This window comes from Mugil cephalus, chromosome 2, assembly GCF_022458985.1.
Source record: "Mugil cephalus isolate CIBA_MC_2020 chromosome 2, CIBA_Mcephalus_1.1, whole genome shotgun sequence".
In the NCBI taxonomy this organism is placed as follows: domain Eukaryota; kingdom Metazoa; phylum Chordata; class Actinopteri; order Mugiliformes; family Mugilidae; genus Mugil; species Mugil cephalus.
The window spans coordinates 6,181,443-6,204,041 of NC_061771.1; the positions used below are offsets into that span (position 1 = coordinate 6,181,443).

At 40.6% G+C, this 22,599-nt stretch overlaps 1 protein-coding gene across 1 annotated transcript in view; it reads right to left on the reverse strand.

Moving 5' to 3' along the window:
* The window catches only part of gcgrb (glucagon receptor b), a 55,491-nt gene that overhangs the window by 13,024 nt on the left and 19,868 nt on the right, over positions 1 to 22,599 (reverse strand). The window contains exons 2-8 of the mRNA XM_047575575.1: positions 7,179 to 7,326; positions 6,295 to 6,391; positions 6,093 to 6,200; positions 2,955 to 3,043; positions 2,613 to 2,719; positions 1,985 to 2,141; positions 66 to 225 (exon numbers count right to left, since the gene is read on the reverse strand). Coding sequence (XP_047431531.1) covers positions 66 to 225; positions 1,985 to 2,141; positions 2,613 to 2,719; positions 2,955 to 3,043; positions 6,093 to 6,200; positions 6,295 to 6,391; positions 7,179 to 7,232 — 772 coding nt within the window. The 5' untranslated portion in view covers positions 7,233 to 7,326. The remainder of the gene's footprint in view (positions 1 to 65; positions 226 to 1,984; positions 2,142 to 2,612; positions 2,720 to 2,954; positions 3,044 to 6,092; positions 6,201 to 6,294; positions 6,392 to 7,178; positions 7,327 to 22,599) is intronic.

Below are 22,599 nucleotides of genomic sequence, written 5' to 3' on the forward strand. Positions count from 1 at the left end.
ATTCCTCTTATAACCACACAGAACAATGACACTGTCAGTAAATGTGCAACTGTTTCGGCTCTTACCCCAGCCGATGGCCAAGTAAATGTAGAAGTATTTCTTCTCGCTGAACACGGTGATGACTAGGAGGCTGTGCAGGTAGATGCCCTCCACCAGGAGCCAGTAGTTGTTGGCCATTATGCTGTACTGCATCATCACCATGGCACCACGACACCACATCACAGCCTGATACAAGACAGAGTTGGCGGGATCACAAACAATAAGCCGAGGGGTCGTTTACTCTCGCTGCACAAATGGCTTCAACGGAGAAATGTTCTGTATCATCTCCACTGAATTAACTCTGAGTCAGACTGCAGCACGACACAATGTTCAGATGTTGTTGGCTTTGTGACAGTGGCTCAGAGGACAAGAATAGCTGCGATGCATATGGAGTACCTGATTTTCTCTTCCACTTATTGCTCCATCTTTGTCCACAAAACAACGCAGCATCATTACAGTACTATAAATACTGGAGAGTATATTTCACCTATTTCCTACAACAAAATATTATTTTCACTTAACTTGGAGAGAAGGCAGTTTATTGAACACTATCTGGTAGACTTGTTCCTTATTACCGCGGATTTGTCCAGACACATCTGATAAATAACTTATCAATTGTTTACTGAAGAGGCGATTTTCAAGATTTCAGTCTGCAGTTAACAGCAAATGAATTTCACTAGTACATGTCACAGAATATTGAGGGCAGAAAATCTTACGAAGGTTGTTCTAATAAAGATGCCAGATAACAATTGACCGCTGTCTCCTGTGAAATGGTTTTATGGTTTCATGCTGCACATGTTATGACACTATGAACAGCAGGACACACTGAATGGAGCTGCTCACCTCACTGAGAAGTTGTGCAGCCTATCGCCTGCAGCTCTGAGGCTCCTTCTCTTTCCATTACACCCTGCTATTCAAACTGAAGTGCCGTCAGTTTGAATAGCAACTGAGCTCAAAGCCAAACACAATGCATTTGCTGTGACTACTTTTTAATGAATCAGCTTGTGTGTGCGTGTTTAAATGCTTCAAAATATATCCGCAGGAAATGTTCCTGTAAAAACTACAAGTGTAAATCCTGCTATGCCTTCATCACTGGCCCATAGATTCTAAAGTTTTAAACCCTGTACGATGGTTGTAGAATTTTAAAACATACTGTATGTTGAACTGATGGATATTTATTGTAAGTATGTGAGTAGAAATATAAAGTGGATGCATTTGTAGCTGTGTGCTTCTATTCATCGCACTGGATAGTGGAATCTCTATGAGTTGGTCTTCACCTGTAACAAGTCACTTTGTCACTTTTCTTACTTGTGTTTTCTAATTAAACAAACTAATTAAATAGTTATAGTTTCCGTTGCCCATTTAACTTAACTAGACTGTAGTAGGTGGCAGAATGGATAAGCATTAACTGTAAACATTTCCAGTGTAAATAACTTTTACAATTCAGTGTTCCGCTGGGAAACATTTGGACCTGGCATTCATTCATGTGGATGTTACTAAGACATGTAGCACCCACTTACACCAGACCAGACACCCCCACCCCAAAGCAATGACACAACTTGATGGCAGCAGACATCCCCAGCAGGATGCAGCCTAACACAGACACACAAAAAAACGTGAGGAACAGCACAAGGTGTTGACCTGGCCTCCAAATTCACTAGATCCTAAACTAATCAAGTATCTGTAGAATGATCTACAGAGGCCCCTCCCCTCAACCTATAGGACCCAAAGACCCCCACTAACACCATTCTGTAGCCAGACACCATGGGACACCCTCAGAAGGTCCAGCTCCTTTCACTGATGAGTCACAACTGTTTTGGAGGCACAAGGGAGACCTACACAATATTAGGAAGGTGGTCATAATGTTACGCTGATCAGTGTATTACTGTTATCCAAACATCTGAAGTATTAGTTGATGAGTTGTTTGTGGTGTGCGTGCTCTGACCGGTATGTTGACCCAGGCTTGTGTCCGGGCCTCGCTGCTGCTCCTCGGGTCCAGCGTGAGGGTGAGCAGGGCGTCTTTAGCCAGAATGGACATGGCTCTCAGGATGAAGGAGGCAAACAGGTTCATGTGGATGTTGTTCCTCATACAGTGGAGTTTCCTAACACAGAGTCGACAGAGTGTGTTGTTTGTTTTTGTACTTGCATGTGTCACATTCACTTTTCAGTATTCTTTGAATATTTTGCATTATTTATTGTTGCTCTTAAGTTCTTTTTTTTTCTTTCCTTCCTACTTTGTCCCTTTCTGTGTCATGTTTTCCTTTACTGTGTTGTTCTTTTTTCCACCCTTTGATTAATGTCACACAATTATTTCTCCTTTAGTTTTTTTCTGTCCTTTATTCTCATTATCCTCCTCATTCTTGTGTATTTTTTGTCTTTGTTTTTGTGTTCATTCTCCTTTCTGTATAGTCCCTCTTCTTTATATTACCTTTCTCACCCATTTCCTAATTTACCCTCTCCTCTTGCCTTCCTTTCCACACTTTCCCCTTTCTCTCATTGATTTGCATTGATTTACTCTTCCTTTTCTTTCATTCCTCCTCTTTCTTTCCCCCTCCTCTGTTCGTATGTTCTACCTGAAGGCGATGAGTATTCCCAGAGCCAGCAGCAGAGCTCCCAGTGAGAGGGAGTATCCCACTGTATACATGATCCGTAACTGACTGAGGATGCGACCATACTGCTGCTGCAGAGCCAACAGAGAGACAGCATCAGTTAGTTCCCGTGCACTGCATTCATACGCGACGACCACAAAACCACACTTTAAGATGAATTCGGCACAAACGATGTAAAAATGTCTTGAAGAGTACACGAACAGATGGAAAGATTTTCACATGCACAGTCATTTTAGTGTCAAACAGTGGTTTAAAGCGTCCGAACTGAGCAACCATCTGCCACAGCATTCGCACAGGCACACACACCTCACCAGGGTCGTCCTCACATTCGCTGGTATTCTTTTTCGCCCACTGACCATCGTCACTGCAGACTCTGTAGACCAGACCCTGTTGAACTGTGCACACACAGACACACACATTGTGAGATTTCATATTAGAGCAGTGTGAGCACCACGCTGTGGTGTCAAACATAAGGCCTGCGGGCCAAAACCGGCCCACTGATGTGGCCCATGGGATGAATTTGTAAAAATTGCATAGAATAAATTAACTGCACCGTTTAAGTTGTGGAATAACACAACACTGAAATCCACAACTAAATAGCTGAGGGTAGCAATGCCCCACATTTGCAGCTTTTTTTTCTTACGAAATTGTTGATAAAATGTTTTGTAAAATGATAGTTCATTAAATGTTTACATGTTCTTTGCACTAAAACAAAAGTAAGTTTTTGTTATTTATAGGTTATCATGCTGCTGTGGCTGTATAAGAGCCCCGAGCTAAAATGCGTTTGACACCCCAGGTTTAGGTGGTGCTAAATATCAACTGTCCGAGTAAACAAATAAATAATTCACTAACATTTGGGGATTTGAAAAAATTCTTTTCAGATAGACATTCAGAGCAAGTCACTATACAACAATATATTTTGTGGGTTCAAGTTAAAGCTGGAAGCTCATAAGTGGTGTTGGACATAAGCTTTTTGCAGACAGTGAAGAAGGAGAGACTCCTGCCAGGCTTCCAGTCCCCAGGAGATAACACAGACAAGTTCTCTTTCACACCTACTCAGAGAATCCAACCCACCCTGAGGTTCCCACAATCTGAAAATACAGATTTAACACAGAAGAGGCTGATAATCAGACCTGACCACTTCATGCTCCATGCCTGCACACCAACGGCAAATGAATTAGACAGCTCTACGGGATAGCTGCACCGTCTCCGGAAACGCAGTATGAGCTCTCTCCACCTCTCTCCAGTTGATAGAGTGAAGGCTGAGCAACATCTTCCTTCACCGTCCTTCACATCTAATCAATGACGCTGACACAGTATTTTCTTTTCAGTGCATATTTCATCCAACGAAATGCAGCTTTCTTTCATCCCACTGAATGACAAGGACATATGACGAGCTGTATTCAGAAATTCTACCCACAGCGCGTCCCTGGATAAATGCAGCATCCTTGTGATTCTCAAAGATGACAAAAGCTCAGTTTTTACAACTACTGAATCAATATCTGAAATGGTCATGTCACGTGGAAAGCATAGGATTACTGTAAGACAGTACAACGCGAATACCAAAAGAATGTTTAGTTTTTTAAAAGGCCTACTTATCATTAAGTATAGCCGGTGAGTGAATTATACAACGCAGATTGATGCTCCCATTGTGGGTTATATAAAATGCATTATTTGAGGTCGACAACTGAAACAGTGAGTCCATATTACATTCTGCAGATGTGCTAAACTTAATATAAAATCCAAGACGCAAGTGTAAAAGTTTTAGCGAGTTTCTTGTCAGGCTGTGTGGTAAACTGGTAAGCTAACAGGCCAGGGGCGCCCGCAGAATATTTTCACAGGGTGGGGACTGGGGCCACTGAAAATCTTGGGGTGGCACACCAAAACTAAAAAGCCATAACTTCAGGAATTTTATTATACTCTTATAGTCTAGTGGAAAACTGTGAGAAAGCGTCTACTGACATATTTTGGTTCATTATGTAAAATTTATTGTTACCAATGATCTAATTTGTAAGGCCATTCATTGCTTTTAAAATTACAGGTTAAAGTTATCCTTTTCATTAAAAGGACAATACACAGTTTAATCTAAATGTGAACATTTATTATAATAAATGCTGATACTGAGAAAAAGCAAGGACTGGCAGATACAAACAGAAGCAAATGCAGAAACACCTGTATCTTTGCTCAACGTAACACAACAGTCTTTCTGATTCTGATTACCGAGCCTTACAGTACACTTCAGGACCATTTTATGTGCCTGTCGCTGTGTTATTTGTCAAACACATCCACAGAGTCATCAAGATTTATGGCCCTAGTCCGTCTTGATTCTAAACTTATCACCCCCAAATTGCTTAAACGCTCATCAGTCATGCTACTTCTCGCAGCAGTTTTGATGGACTTTAGCATAGAAAAACTGCTCACAGGTAATGCAAGTGCAGTTTGACTTAGTTTAAATATCTTGTGGAAGACCTCCCTACATGTCCCCAGAAAGACAGTGAGCTCCATTAAACTCTGTGTTTAAGGTGTTTCCTGACCATTAGTTTTCTTCCTCTCAAGAACATGTTGTAGATCCTCAGTGCTGCAGTTGTATCGAGGCAAATGGAAACACTACTTTGTAGACTAACTGTTCTCTAGACTAATCTTTCCTCACAAAATGTGTGACTGCTGTGATTCAAGGCCTGTATCCCTTTCATTCTGATACAATTTCCTTTAGAAAATCTTCTCTTCACCTCAGAGAGAAGCACATCACTAACTGGAATTAATGAATCAGTTTGAAATGACTCATTCTCTGTGTTGTCTTGTCTTTGAAATTGAGTTGTGGGGACTGTTGAATATCTGACAAATATTTTATCTCATCAATAACACTGGTGCATATTACAAACTTGAGATCTGTTTGGGCTAATAAACCGGGGAAACATTTGGACCTGGCATTCATTCATATGGATGTTACTTTGACATGTAGCACACACCTAGACCAGACCAGACACCCCCACCCCATAGCAATGACACTCCTTGATGGGAGCAGACATCCCCAGCAGGATGCAGCCTGACACAGGAACAAAACATGAAGAACATTACAAGGTGTTGACTTGGCCTCCAATTCACCGGATCCCAAACTGATCAAGTATCTGTGGGATGATCCACAGAGGCCCCTCCCCTCAATTCATAAGGCCCAAAGCCCCCCACCAACAACATTTTGTTTCCAGACACCACAGGACACTCTCACGTCCATTCTCTGATGAGTCACAACTGTTTTGGATGCAAAACGGAGACTTACACAATATTAGGAAGGTGGTTGTAATATCATCATTGTATGTACAAGCTGTAACACCAAAAACAACCAACAGAGTGACTCTATTTTTAATAGAAAATATTGATAAGTCCAGTTGCAAATAATTTAGCAACCCCACTCACAACTCACACATAATGCACACAAAGACAGACCTTTTTGGTACCATGGAAGAAACCATGGGCAGGAGACATTGACAGTGGTTCCTGGGAGCCCATCAGGCCAGCAAGCATACAAATCAAAGGTCCTGTTACACACCAACCCTGAGGGGGAGAAGAGATCTGTTGGTCTACCGGACATTCTTACTCCACCTGCATGCATCTGTTTGACACTCATGCTGGGAGGACAGAAGCTCACCAGTCGCAGGGGGCGTGGCGTTGAGTTTGTCCAGACACTCGTCCCTGTAGCTGCTCCACTGCTCCTTCACAAACTCCAGAGAGTTAGCAGAGGAGACCTACAGGAAGAGGCCAATCTTCATGTCAGACATCATCACCACCACAGCATTTTCATCAGAAGTCTCTCGCTTTGAATTTTCTTTTCTTTTCTATTTTTTTCTTTTTATTGTGCAATGAGACAGCGGCAATGACAATACAGTGACGGTGTTAATACAGTGACGGTGCTGCAACAAGGATAGACAAAACAAAACAAACAAACAAAACAAGAGAGAATGACAATATTCATGGTCATGTATGCGTGTGTGTGTATGTGTGCTTGTGTATTAGTTGCCTTGTTACACAGATGATTATGATAATAGTGATATTTATGACAGTAGTAATGATAGTTACAGAGCTTATGATAACAATAGTAGTTATCAGATAGTCAAGAGCAATAATAAAAATGAAGATGAATAAGTAATGGCAATGTCGACATAATGTTTCTGTAATAATAATAACAGCAACATCTCCCTATCCCCGGATGCCCCAGAGTGCAGGCGGCACAACACCATACCCTGTATCTATATGTATATATACATTTCCAATTTTATTTTATCTTTGTTTATTTATGAGGTGTTTCTGAGTACATGTGGTGCATTATAATGGGGTGTGTGGGATGCATTAAAAAGGAAAGGAAGAGGTGGGGGGGAGTTTCATGGACTGATTTTGTCTCTTGTTTGCTTGTTTAGGTATACCCTTTCATTTTTCTAAGCCGTTGAACAGTGCATTAAAAAAAGGAGAAAAAAGGAGATGTGCCGCACTGGGCCAAACCAGGAAAAAAAAAAAAAAAAGTCCAGGACGGCGTACCTTTGTGCAGCTGCAGAGCATGAGCAAGGCCAAGAGGAGACACACCTGGGACATCCCACTGATGCTGGGAGGATGGGGGTCGGTGGGGACCAGAACACAGAGGAGGACCAACACATGAGGCAGTCTCAACCCTGTCTCACCTTGTGGCCTACACACACAATATGGAGAGTCGGGTTAACTACAGGTATTTGCTAAAATTGAGAGTCAAGAAACAGAAAAAAAGCAACAACCAGTGATTACACAGTTGACATATGAAAAATATTTAACTTCACAATGAAAAAAAAAAAAAAAAAAAAAACACAGACCAAGACCTAAACAAAGTATCATGCTTTTCAAAACAATTCATGACTGGAAAATGATACTGCATAAAGGGAAAGAGGCCCAGATGAGGACATATTCTGCAGAGACCATCAGACTCCTGATACATTTACATGCATGTGTAAATATATCCTATGCTTATTCTCACATGTACAATCCACACAGTTACACAGTGTCTACACATGTGGATTCATACTTCCATCTCTATGAAATCTACACCAGGAAATTCTTCTTCCTGACGTATCTTGAGCCACGCAGTCGGAGAACAGAACGAAATCTGAAACGTTTCTGCAAAAAACACCTTGACCATGGAAACATTTTTGGCTAAAACGTTTCAAATTCCATTCTGTTCCAGTCTCTTCTCTCCTCCTGGTTGTATCTGGGTGGTTGAACCTGACAGGGACCTCAGCTGAGTATCAATAGCATGTAATTTTATCACAGCACACAGATCAGCACCTTCGCTCTAAAGGTTTTATAGAGAAAACATCAACAGAATGAGCGACTGCCGTGTTTTCCTCCTGCAACAGACCATTTATCTTGTGGTGTTGCAGTAATAATCTTCCTCTTTATTACCACATGCAGTTCTTATTGACTGAGCAGCAAATCCAAACAGACCTGATAAAGCAGGACACAGAGTTTCCAAACTCCTAAGAGGAAGGATTTTCATTTAAGCTACATTTCATTTAAGCCCATTTGGGACACGCTCTGAGGAACTGAACTGTGGTATACAAGGCAGCTATTTACTCACAAGGCTTTCTTGTGTAGTAAAAGTTTCATTTCCATATCCCTTTTTATATACATTATCCTCTTCGTCCCTATACCTATTTTTCTGCATCCTGTGCAAAATCACAAATCACAAATTATTGTCACATTTTGTCACCATATTTGACCGTTCTCAGGTACCAGTCTGAAAAACTAATTTAGTTTCAACGATATATCACTAAATACAAATGCAACAGTTTTGACTCAGACCATGTGTAAAAGGAGGCCTTCAGTGAAATTCAAAGGAGAATATCTTGACAAGCAATTGGTCAGTTTTAATGATTGACACCTTTATCGACCAATCAGAGTCTAGAGAATTGAAAGCGATGCCCAAATTTACCGTGGCAAACACCAATGATGATCCAGAGCGAAGTAAACCCAAAGGTCGCATGTGGTTAGCGATCGTACACTCCGGCACCATGATCACTTTCAAACTCAGTCATAGGAGAAGCCATTGGCAGTGTTTTTTGCAGCTGGAACATAACTTTTAATCACAAAACAGCCAAGGTAAGACATACTTTATGATTTTGTGAATGTTATTTTCGCGACTCTTTGGCTTCTAGCTCTCTGAGTTGTTGTTGCACAGATGAGAGACACACATCATTGCTATCAGGAGGATTTGTACTTTCATATGGCACACATTTGTGTGGCTATCTTGAAGTGGTGAGGTTAGAAGCACTAAATGAAATGTTCGCTGTATTCGTGTTTTAGTCACGTGTCCATACAATTGCTTGGGCTTTTTATTTATGTTTCGTTTAGGTGGCAAATCCGGATCGAGGCTTTTAGATGAGATTCTCACCATCATTTTGGTGTATTACATGTTCGGAATGGTGCATGCTATCATGTGTTCAGACCATCTGTAGCATATGGATCTCACTCCAGTGAATAAAACACATTCATTTTTTAAGTATATATATATATTTTTTTTGGCACTTCAGTCTTTATTTGACAGGGCAGTGGAGACAGATAGGAAATGGGGAGGCAGAGAGAGGGGAATGACATGCAGGAAAGGGCGCCCAATGCGGGATTCAAACTAGGGCCGCTGCAGTGACGCCTCTAGCCTCAATACATTGGGAGGGTCCTCTACTCGCTGAGCTAAACACAGATAAAACACATTTAAAACACAGATTTCTGCCCTCTCGTATTTAAGGCAAAAGTTCTTGAATCTTGAGGTGGTTATTACTCAGATCAATGTGCTTTTAGGAGCCAGTCGCTTTCTATTTTCAATTTCACATTAAAGCATTTAATGGTATTTAGTTCTTTGGTGTGTCTGTACAATGTTTTGTGTACCACTACCTGCCACTTAGCCCCTACACATGAAATGTTGATGCTGAGTAGTGGTACTAGTGGTTCTGAAATAAAATCATCTGGTGTGATCCGCTACTTGTAAATGTACAAAGTGCATTTCAGTCACTTCAAGACTCGCCACACAGTCTGGACTTCACTACACTATGCTCCCTCATGAATGAAACCATCATATTCATTTCATTTTTGGCTCTGGGCCGTAATTTCACCTCCTGATCTTGGAGATTTACCTGTGTGCCTGTGTGGATTCCTGTGAAAATGCACCACTAGAATGCCAGCGTATGTGTACACAATACTGAGCAGAAGACCAAGTGTAAGTAATGGCCTTATCGACTTCCTTTGTATTACAAAAACTCTCTTCATCTCTCTCTCCCTCTCTCTCTCTCTCTCACACACACACACACACACGCACACACACACAATTTAGAATGCTATGGAATGAGGATATGAACGCCTTTTCCAGTCTGTTTGAATTACTTTTGGGGGAAAAAAAACGACAACAATCTTTCAATATTTTTCTCACTCATTCACTCAACATCTAAGAAAAAATGTTTATCACACGTCAGACATTGACCTCACATAATGAAATGACCAATAATGAAGACTGTCAGGGAAGCAGATTGTTCCCCATTATCAATAATTCACTGTGCTTTTGAATCTGGGCCATATTGTAATTGAATAACTGCCTTAGCCACAGCAGCAAGCGCCTCCCAATTATGTTGTTTAAATCAATAAGCATTCCCTTTGTGTCGAGAAGCAAGCAATTAGAGTATGGAGAGTATGTAGGTGGTAGCAGAGACAGGGGTGCAGGAGCTGTAATGGAGCAATGCAGCTGTGATTATGTTGTTTTTGCCTTGGTGACCTACTCTGCCCCTCATGCTGCCCCCCCACCTGTCCCCATCATTTGATCATATTATTTCATATTATATTATTCAGACAATTAATTAAATTAAAACAACAGTTAAACCTAATTTTTATTTTTTATTTTTTTTAAATTACACTATTCATCATCGAACCAGACATTCTAACACAAATTATTGAAAAAATTGAGCAAGCACCTAACCCCCAAACGGCTCCTGCTGTAGCTGGACTGCTACTGCTACACTTCTCTGTGAAGAATTAATGGGTCTAATGCAAAAAGAACACAATCCCATGTGAGATCAACAAAGGAATAATTATTGATTCTTCTTATTTTTTTTCTAGACACAATTTCCTTGCCATTCCTAGTAAGCCAACATACTAAGTGACTATTTTCCTCCAAGGAGAGAAGCCCAGATTACCTTCTTAAAGAGAGCACCGTTTCTGAAAAGCAATACATCGGTTCAAATTTGAATACATTCTCACATATTTTTACTCCCTTCCACTGAATTGGGTCACCAGTGGTAATTTTAAAAATGTCGATCACAAAGCCTGATTTAATACAAATTGACAAGGTGCCTCCAGAGGAATGTGATATCACCCCCACAATCACTAGAGTATCCGTGTGTGTGTATTAACAGAGGTGCATGATGGAGGTGACCCATGAATCTGCCCCTTCAGCAGATGTTATGTTTCACCAACAAGAGCCCCTTTTTCATCTCACACTGTCTCTCTTCCTCCAATCACAGGGTTCTTACTTTAGGACCACCCCTCCAACCACTCAAATCCAACTGGCAGTCTTACGTGGGGAAAATTGCCACCAGCAAATGCCCTATTCTCTTCTTCATTGCTCCCTTTGGCTTCCTCTGAGGATAAACCATGACCATGTTGTTTCCTGTCTTATTTGGCTCATGTGAGAGCAGTGCAGTGGGAAATACAAGCCGGTATGGACACAAGTTGATAAGTCAGACTGGATGTCTCAAAGGAAAAAATATTTTGCATTTATATTTCATATTTCACTCTTGCTGCATAGAGAACACAGCAGAGTCATATGGTCCATATATTAGATATGTTGATGCCTAGCACTATCCTCATCACCAGTTCCACTGAAGAGACATCCGGGTTGGAATATATGTCTACCGCTGAGCCAATGGCAGATGGTCTGAGGAGCTTTGAGCTGATCGATAAACTCAGAGTAAAGTGATATTTCTGTCTAATAACATGAAATCTGAGATGGCGAGGCGAGGATGAATACAGTGGTGTCCAGATGAGCATCGTAAAAGTTTTGTGTGAACAAAGTAGAGGGACAGAGAGAGAGAGAGAGAGAGAGAGAGAGAGAGCAAGTGGGGAAAAGCACATGGGAAAAGGGTGTGACCAGAACATACCATTCTTCTTCTGTCCTGTGAAGAATGCCAATAGCCAGACATGCTCTAAGGGCGTGTTAGTACCACACACATCCTGCTCATTTGATATTGCACTTCAGCCTCTCATACACAGCTTCTCTCCTACAGAAACAGACAACCCTGCCCACCACCCCAAATGAGTCTATAAATCATCAACCTCTGATAATGATATATGTTAAAAAAAAAAAAAATGTATTTCACATGTGTTTTAATGTTATTTCCCATCTACTCACATGGAGGAGGTGGAGATTATAAACAGCCAGCCACCAGGGGGAGCTCTACTTGCTGTGGCTTCATGTTCCATCTTTATACAGTCTTGACTTTCACTCATCACTTCACGCAATGGTGAGTGGAACTGAGCCACTCATGTTGGAGTTAAAGTTTATAAATGTGGATTAACAGTTAGTTTCACGAAATGAATCACTGCAGCGCAGCACATAGAGAAGACGTCTGAGGAGACGGTGTATTGCAGCCTTAAACAAATGAGAACTGTCTGTGAAGATTACAGCATAGGGTCCACAGATACTTTGTAGTTACCCTGTCGATATGACTCGCAGCTATAAATTACACTTAAGTTGCGCTCCCTCTTGACGGATTACTTTTTTTTTCTTTTTTTTTACAAGTCACAATGAAATTATGAGGCATGTATCAGCAGCCACTTAGCTTACTTTGGCACAAACATGACTGGATGACTTTGACTGACTGAAAGAAACTTACATCCCCTGATCAGCCTGCTATATCATGTTGGTTTAGTTCCTACAACAATAAAAAGTAAAAGGAAATTACAGTTGTTTTATGGGGGTTATGTAATAAAATTATTCTTGGCTTTGGAAGTCAATGCACCCGGCCAAGACACAGTCCTACATATAAGTTATCAGCAGTAACATTTAGATCCATGCAGTATGTAACCTTGCACAGAGGCTGGTGTGCTCTACCTGATTTATACTCCTTGTGCAAACATAAGTGCTATTGATCAAGATAACAAGAAAGTAGTTTTCCTGCAATGTCAAATCATTTTTCCTGAATCCCAGAAACACTTTGAGTATCTAGATCCACAGATGAAGTTAAGGTTCATCAGGGAGCAAGAGCAGAAAACAACCAAGATCCAGCAAGGAGCAGACGGGGCAAAAAGCAGAAAAATCCACAGTCTACAAAACAACCATCAACATCATCTTAATGGTCTTAAGATCAAAGTCAGGCACAGATAATCTCTCACCACAGGGAGTAATCAATATAAAAGAAAGAAAGTATCCTTCGACAACAAGTCATACAGTAAAGACAACCTGGCTGCTGGATACTGAGTAAACAGAGGCTACACTAATTCCATATAGCCCTCGTTATCATAGCAAGAAAACAAAGATAAATCATATCAGAACTTTTGTACTTTTACTTTAAAGATGAGAATCTATTCACTGCCATGTGACACATTTCAGAGAAAAACAGGATTAAAAAGGATCCCCACACATCTCTTTATAAGGCAGAAAACATCTAATGAGATTGAAGCTACCACTAACCAGTGAGACTAATCGGGGAAAAAGGCTTCAGTTTGCTATGGAGCATAAAGACTGGACACTGGAGCAATGGAAGAAGGTCACATGGTCGGATGAGTCCAGATTTACCCTGTACCAGAGTGATGGGGCATCAGGGTAAGAAGAGAGGCTGATGAAGTGATGCCACCATCATACCCAGTATTTACTGTACTATCCTGTGGGGGCAGTGCTATGATCTGGGTTTTTGCTGCAGTTGCTCAGGTTTAGGTTCAGCAATGTTACGCCCAAAGAATGAGGTCAGCTGAATATACTGAATGACCAGGTTATTACATCAATGGCTTTTCTCTTCCAAGATGACAATACCAGGATTCACTGGGCTCAAATATTGTGCTCCCTGAGATGTGACATCATTTTCACATATGAATTTTCCCCCACAGATCCCAGACCTTAACCCCATTGAGAATCTCTGGGATGTTCTGGAGAAGACTTTGATTAGTGGTCAGACTCTCCTGTGAAAACATTAATGGTGGTGACTTCTTTTTTGTCCAGGCAGTATGTAGGCTTTCGTTCTTCTTTGTCCTTCCTTTGTGCTGTGTTATGACAAAGAGTGGCTTTGATTTTACAATATAGCAAAATACATGTACTAAGAAGACGAATGCAAGGAGAAACACATTAGCATCTCATGGCAAGAACTCTGAAAGAAGTCTGACAGGTTAAAAGATTATATAATCTCCAACTAGTGATGATGGCACAAATTACAGTGACACAAATTCATGATTTAATGATGTTAAAAACACTGTTACTCCGTGCTATGGGAAGGTTTAAATGAAAACTAACTTTTGGGTATAATATGTTCAAAAGCTAGTAAGTGAAGCAGGTTCACATTGTTCATTATATTTTTGCTGATTAGGATAACATGTAAAATCAAATGCTTTTGTCTTCATGTTCATGTTCTAAGGGGATGTGCTGTGTTTTTCCGTCACTCCAGTAGCTGTTGAGGAGAGTCACCAAATCACTCTTGTGATTTTTCAACACTACACTTTTCTAACATTTTAATGGAGTTGGAAGTGGGTTTGCACAATACATGAAGTTTTGCTAAGTTTTGCAGTTACCCTTTGTTGAAATGATTTTTACTTTCCTATGAAGTACTTGCATTTGCATTTATTTGCAAGTCAGAAAAAGAAGTAGTTTTGTTGAGGATATATATACAGTATACATTCCCATGTAACCCCTCTCCACCAAGACAACATGTCTTGGCCAGACACTGAATGCACATATTTTCCTGTGATAATGTAAAACTCGCATTGAACCAAAAAATTTAATGAAATCTCCAAAGAAAATTCAGTATGCGCTACACATAAACTACCAGTGACTGAATGTAATCACGTTATTTCTAAGTACAGCCTGTCACCAACACAATCAGGACAAAGGGACAAATGAAAAGGACAGATGAACTTTGTTTGATCCACAGTTTTGCCAACAGCCCTGTGGGGGAGAAATGTCACAAGCGTGTGTGTTAGTGTGTATCATGTCCAAACTAAACCTCCAACATGGCTGTTTGCTGAGGGAGCATGTGTCGACACACCGTCACATCTGTGACAGCTCTAAACATGGGGGACGTGACCTGGTGACACAGCTTGATACACCAGCATGCACACATGTTAAATGGGATGGATTAAAGACAAAATCTGTTGGATTATATGTGGACCCAAAGACATAAATAATAATAATCACAATAATCCTTTGTATAAAATATAATATAAAATATAACAAATATAAACAAACATGTACCTTTAAATTTAATTCTGCTATAAACCCTCTGCTGTATATTGCTCAGTTTCTATAGCTGTGCATACATACTGTAGAGGTGTGTGCTTGAGATGTGACGTTCGCAAACTAACCTAATCTATTGACCAGGTCTTTAAAGCAAATGAATAAACTGAGTGACAGTTTTGTGCATTTTTAATTTATTATTATTATTTTATTTATTTTGACAGATTCACACAGAAAAATACACTATTTACTGTCATCATACATACGAACAACGAAATTACATTGGTCCAATGGTGTGACAATCCTGAACAGCACACCGCCAGCTGACCGTGTTTATGATGGTGGGAGGAAACCAGAGAACTGGGCTAAACTCACACAAACAGGAACCCAGGACATACTTTCTGTGAGGCACCAGCGCTAATCACTGTCCCACTGTGCTGCTCCTCCTTCGCATTGAGATGATGTCAGTGATGGAGATGATATCGTGGTAAGCATAGGGTTTGATACCCCTGTACAAAGATGTTTACCGAATTTCTATCTATACTTTAGATACGCCACTTAGAGAATAGAGTTTGAATGATAAATAAATATCAAATTGAGCCAATCTTTTAAATGGGTCTTTTTGTTCTGTTCTTTATGTAGCTAGTGTCTGAGAGTTAGTTTCTATCAGTAAGCCATTTTTCTGTGCAATTTCTATAACTTCTGAAAGTTGAAGTGGAAAGATTGAGTTTAAAAACATGTTGAATAATGGGATGAAAAACGGTCAAAAAAAAAAAAGACGGCCACAAAATTCAACGAGCAGCTCCTAATCAGCCCTCTCAGAATAAACTGGCAGATAACACAGTATAAACAGTCCAAAATAGCTAATGCTTTATAAGGACACTGTTTTGATAAATTAAGGTCATTATCTACACTGACTGAAAACTGGATGCATTGATAAAGCCCAGAGGTCGGAATATATTTTGTAAAATACACAACACTGCTATGGCTCCCGTGCAAAAGCAGTTATGCAACATCTCGCAGAGCTACACATGCCTTCTTGCCTTAGCAACTGCAGCTGTTGGAAACGTGATGGAAATGTCCATTGTTAAATAAATAACTAAATCTTGAAAGTTCAGCTCATGTGAGTACACCCACCATAATTACCATGACAGCCACAAATGAAATTCCCCTACATAAATGGGCATCTGTATCAAAGGCTGAAACCTTCACTGAAGGGCTTTTGAAGCATCACTGTATTATTCAGACGGCCTTCGAGGTGTTGAACAGTGAGCTAGCTATAAATGTCAAATCTAGACATGGCGGTTGACTCTTGCCATTTAATTTCTGTTTTCTTCTTTTAATATAAGCTCATTATGTTAAACTCAGTACAGGACATACACACATACTTACAGTAGAAGATAAAAGAATGTACAATGTAATGTAGACGTCTATTTCGTTTATATTAAGTAGTATATTCTTTGAAGAACTTCCTCCTCTCTATCAGGAAGATGAGACGCATGGGGAGAGGTAAAGTATATCCACATCATGGAGTTGTGTGAAAATGGCATGCCACTCCAAGCACATTCATGTGTCACGCTAAGCATTTTAACCTTCTCCCAAGTCATTTAAGGCTGTAAAATGACGCACAAGATGACTAGGGTTAGGGAATGGGGTACAGGACTGACATGCCTTCTTTATCCAAGACACGAGGCATGGAATGACACATAAAAAACAAAATGGGTGGAGTTAATGAGCCATATGTCTTGACACGTTGTACACTGTTACGAGGCAATGCTGAGGCTCCAGAACACAAGCTGTGGTCTGATCAACCACAGCTGGGTCATTGGGGAGAGGTGGGTCTAGTAATGAGAGACCCAAAATAGCTAATGATGTGTTCAGGTTCACTGATGTACTGTGTATGTTATTAAAAGTATCGTTCCCACACAAAAAGTAGCTAAGGAGCTTAATTTGTTTTCAAAATTTGTTAAAAGGTGATGGTCAACATTTGATCATGTAAAAACAGCTTGGATAGATAACCGGTTTAAAGATCAGAGTTTGGGTTGTAATTATATCTTTGATTTCACGGTTGCTATAACGAACACACACGGTGAGACGTGAGTAAACATAAAAAGCATTCTCTCTATCTGTCTTAGAAATCATAATTTCTGTGGATACTTTCGTAAATTGAAGTGGACCATATGTGAAGAACAGGCAGTCCTGAACGGCCTCTTTTTTCTACGCTTCACTCAACCAGCAGTCAGTCAACCCTCTTAATATTTTATACAGGTGGAATGGCTCAGACTGCTCTGAAGCTTGAAGGAATCATCTATGAATGATCCAGTGTGTGCTTACTGAGAGGTAGAGTGGCTACATCGCTGTCGAGAGAAAATGAAAGAGTTATTCTGCAAGTCAAGACTGAGGTTAAACCGAACCGATTCAGTTAATTTTTCTTCATAGTAAATAACATTTCCACTTTCTTACTGAAAAACAGATGCAATCAATTCTGCTTTATCTGAAACTAAACATATTAGCTGTGATGCCGTATTTAGTTCTAAACCCATTAAAAAGATTAAATAATTCTCTCATTTCTCTCTGATGAGCTCAATCTGCATCTGCACGTATGAGAAGGGAGCCAAATGAACAGCAGAGAATAACTTTGGATCCATTTTTCTCTGTCAGATGAGATAGATTTCAGATTTAGTGAGGAAACATAATTAGATAAGTCTGTTAAAGCTGAATAGACCCATATGTGCCAGAGGCATCCAGAGACACAGAGCTTTTTCTGTCTGTGTGTGACACAGAAAGGCACAAAGCCAGAGTGTGTTTGTGGATGATTTTGCATCCTGAAGGCCCTGGCTCATAACTCCACTGGGTTTGTTTGGGTGCAGTCTTGCTAGCTTTAAATCACATTACCAATAAGCAGATTTATTAGGCTGTCTTCAGAGAAGCTCAGAGGGGTAAAGGTAAATTAAAAAGTCTGAACAAAGGAGTTTCCTGTAAAGCAATGACACAATACACGTTACATAGGACTAAAACCTCTCTCTAATGTATATTAATGTGCTCCTCACATTGCGGTGAATTAAATTAAATTATATATTAAATGCAAAGATGTGACCTTGGGTTTACAGACTCCTGCAGGGAAGTTGCAGGAGTGAAGCACACAAACAGGCTATCTCAGGGTGAAGAGGAATCAGATCTTAAAACGATTACTGAGTCTGCAGACCCGCACAGGTGTTTTTAATAATTCCGGACGATTAGCACTCCTCTGAGGTAAGTCAACATCTTTCAAAGCGCATGTTTTCATTCATCACTGCGAGAAAAGTACAGGAGGAGCTCAGGTTTCAGAGCATCCAATGCCCGTGACTCATCAGGAGCGACATCAAAGACCACGCAGATAGCACAACTAAATGAAACGCAGCCGTAATTAATATTATAAATGAAGTTAAAATATCTTCAGGGTGAAAGGGCCTGTTATGTGTGAAGACGTGATTTCATGAAATGTCCCCTCTGTAAGTGCTTGCTCCGTTCGTATCTGATAAATGTGAATACCTGCAATCTTCACTGCCGGACTCACACCAGTTCTGGAGGTTCTGCTCTATGAATATGAAACAGAAACAAAGATCCACTATTGGGAGGCAGAAGTTAGTAGTCCAGGGCCGTGTTGTCACATCGTTTTGTACAAATGTTATACAGGCAGACTACAAACAACAGCATTGTTTCCACACGACTCCACAATATTTATTCAATATTAAATATTTATTTGATGTTATCTTTTTTGTTTTTCTGGCCTGAACGTGGGCCAGTTTGCTGGGTGGGACGCTCGTGATTCATTGAGGGAGGTGACAAGAGCAGTTTTGCACACAGTCCTGAGAAAAGAGTCTAATAAGAGCAATGAGATCCTCCTGTGAATGTGAGCCATGGATCATTAGAGCCTGCAGGGAAAGTCCAACACTCAAGTAAAGCCACATGTGTCGCTGTATACGTATTAAACTGAAGTGCTAGAAAGATTACCGCAATGCAAAGTTCTATGAACATGTTTTATGCCAGCACGATCTTTTATAAAACCGTGCACGTGGCTGAATGAGTCAGGGAGGCAGCTCTACGGGGCATTTCATTGTGCATTCTCGTGGTATGAATTTCAGCTGTACATCGCATACCACAAATCACAGCTGTATGATGACACGCGATACATAGCAGCCAAGTAAATGATCCCGCATGCCCTGAGAGAGACAGAATATGCTGTGTAACATCCCCTGTAATGGCACTGGAGCTCCTGTTACTACCTGCTTTACGTGTTGCAGGCAAAATAATTCCTGGAAATTCAGCTCTCCTGCCCGTGTTACATTTACATTTAGATAAGCAAAACTTGATTAGGATCAAGGGGAAATGTGGCAGGATGCAAAAACAAGTAAGTAAATGGCTTCACCAAATCAGAAAACTATGTGTGGCATGTATAGAGTTGTAAAGTGAGAATACCAGTACTGTATTGCGCTGAAAGGACATACAACAAGCAATATTAGTGGACATGATCTGTGGCATGTTGGCATTGTGACTCTTGAAGTTACTGACGTTCACGATCTACCACTGGAAAAATGAGATAAACATACATTTAGCTTGTTTGCTTAAGAATTCTGATGCGATCTTATGACTTTCGCGGATGCTTTTTCTACAAGTTATCTCATTTCCATTTTGGACATTGCAGATCATCTGACAGGAACACATGTGACTCTGTTACCTACTGTTATTCCTTGCTAAAAGTGGAAACTGCTAACTTAATTTGACGTTCAAACCAAACACTGGCCCGGCTAGTTGCTGTATGCCAATGCTCTCGCAGCTGAGAACATGAGGTGTTCAGTGATATGTCAGAGAGGGGCTTCATCTGGTGTAGCCAACTGTTCACATTTGTTCATGTACACAATGTGTAATCTTACTCCCTAATCAGCATTAATAACGCATAAGCCAACAGACCAGGATCACACACAAACAAGTGTGCGAATGATTCCCTGCAACGGACCCTCTAGATATGTACTGTGGACGCACGTTCAACGAGGCATGCAAGTGGACAGCATGTGTGCAGTGCAAATTGTGATGCAGTCTGGGATCTACAGAGTAAAACGACGGTGTGGGAAAGATCTCCCACAGATGGAGAGCAGCAACTTGAAAACATATACATATGGAAACCAAAGTATGCACATGCTGCAAATATGGAGCTCAGTTAATATGTTAATCTTTTTTTGTGAATGTGTGTTTTAACTCCGACACTTACAAAAAAATCTGTAATGGAGACATAATCATTCTGAGTCATTTCAACAGGAACAGAGAAGGTAAACTATCTATTTACATTTTGACACTATGAAGTAGACACTATTAAGTCTACCTCATAGACTGGCTGTATATAAAAACTGAAAAATTGTGTAACTGACATTAGTCACAAGATTCCTGAAGACTGACTCTTCCTAGTAGGTCTCGGCGTATCGATCTAAATATCGATAGTATTGATACCAAGGCTAGTATCGGTACCAGATCGATACTTGCGAGATGAGATCGATACTTTTGATACCGTTTGTCTGCCATACGTCCAACAAAATAATGCGAGCGCAGCTTCTCTCCAAGTCTGTGTGGAGCTGGAGCTTTTCCACATCCCACCTGTAGCAAAAGGTGGAATATGGAGTTTAACACTCAGATCCTAGCATCACCGCAGCATCGCACTAGCATCGCACAGCTGGAACTGATGCTGTTATTGAAATAACTTGGTACAGACCCACTTCTTTGAATGAGCCAACATTTCTCTCTCTGAGCAATTTTTGTATTTATTATTACATTGTTGCTTTCATTATCAACTAATTAAAGGCAGCACTGTGATTTGCATTCTGGTTCAAACAAGCAAAGAGCATGAACTGCTACTCTTCATTGTTTTTTTTAAGAAAAGCAACTTCTTAAAAATATGCTTAGGCTTAACAAAAAAGAACCTCTGTTTAATGGAGCACTGCATGTTTTCCATTTTTACAACGGTTTAATTAAGCGCAGAAAACATGAAAGACGTATGAAGGACACACACAGATAAGTTAATCAGTGCACAAGAAGGACCTGACCCCGTTCTGCTTAATGCAGCGATGAGTACTTCACACATGCTGCAGTACACTGATGGGTCTGATGGAGAGCTGGGTGACAGGAAGATGTGGGTACAACTGTGCTTAGCAAAGCCCCTTAGGAACCAGGAGGAGAGGCCCATATGGTATGCGTCATCGCAGCACAGCTCTCCATTAAAAGAACCCAGAGGGAGCCGATGAGCTGCAAGCATTAGTGCGCACAGTCTACTACCCTTATAACCTAGCATTACTTCCAAGGCCAGAGACATGCATTAACAACTAAGGGCCTGATTTAGTAAAGGTTTGTTCATGCAATAATGTGCAATGCACAAAGTATTGGGCGAAGAAGATGCAGATAGATTAATTAGTGCACACCATGTGATTTACCAAAGTTAAGATACCAAATTTACCAAAGCCGCGGTGCTTTGCCAGAATGTAGTCCCAAGTCTATACATGCCCGAGACAATCCCTTCATGATAATTGAATTGACATTTGTATTTCACGTGAATGCACAGGTCATAAGAAGTAATTAGGAAAATTCTTGACTTTATCTATTAGTTTTGCAAACGACTGGCTAATTGGCTACACTACATTACAGCGACTATACTAAGCTAAAGCTAACAGCTGCGCTGCACTGGGCCAATTTAAAAGTACTTTTTCTCACTTACCCAACTCTAGGGGAATATGGTTAGTGACTAAATTTCACATGGGGTGGTGTATCCCTTTAAAGTCTCATGCAATATTGAAGCTGTGTTAGTGTCAGTATCAGACTATGGTTCATTTAGATGTACCTAATAAATCAAGGATCATGAATTATAAAGTACTAAGCATCTGTGTTTAGTTTTCATTTGACCATTCATTAAAGAGTTCATTTTCTCAGCCTACCAGTCTTTAGGAGTGAATGGTTTTCCACTCAGTGATCTATGTGTGCACCCATGTGATCAACAAATCTAACAACCCCACAGAGTCAAAATCCATTGTCAGAGCTGGTATCGTTCCAACGCAATCCCCTCTCCACCGCTTGCTCTCTCCTGTCCCAGCTCCATCCCTCCGTCCGTTATTAATGGCGTTGAGCCTGGTCTGCAGAGAGTCAAGCAGCAAACCAGCGGCGACACACAAATATTTACACTCAACAGACTTAAGGATGTGTCTGCAGAAAAAAATTGTGTAAATTGCCAATGCAGGGCTGCCTCAAACATCTGAGGTACAAACAGCAGGACGTTGTGGTTGAGTGTGTGTGTGTTTGTGTGCGTGTGTGCATGCAGAGAGCATTGATACGTGAAGACGAACTCAGCAGGAGTATTGCTTTGTCAACAACACCAATCATGGTGGGTTAGAAACAGCCTAGACACCTTGCAATAACAAACGTTTTCCAGGTGTGTGTGTCTGTGTGTGAGCAAAAAGGAGTCATGACTGAATTTGATCTGACAGGTCAGATAGA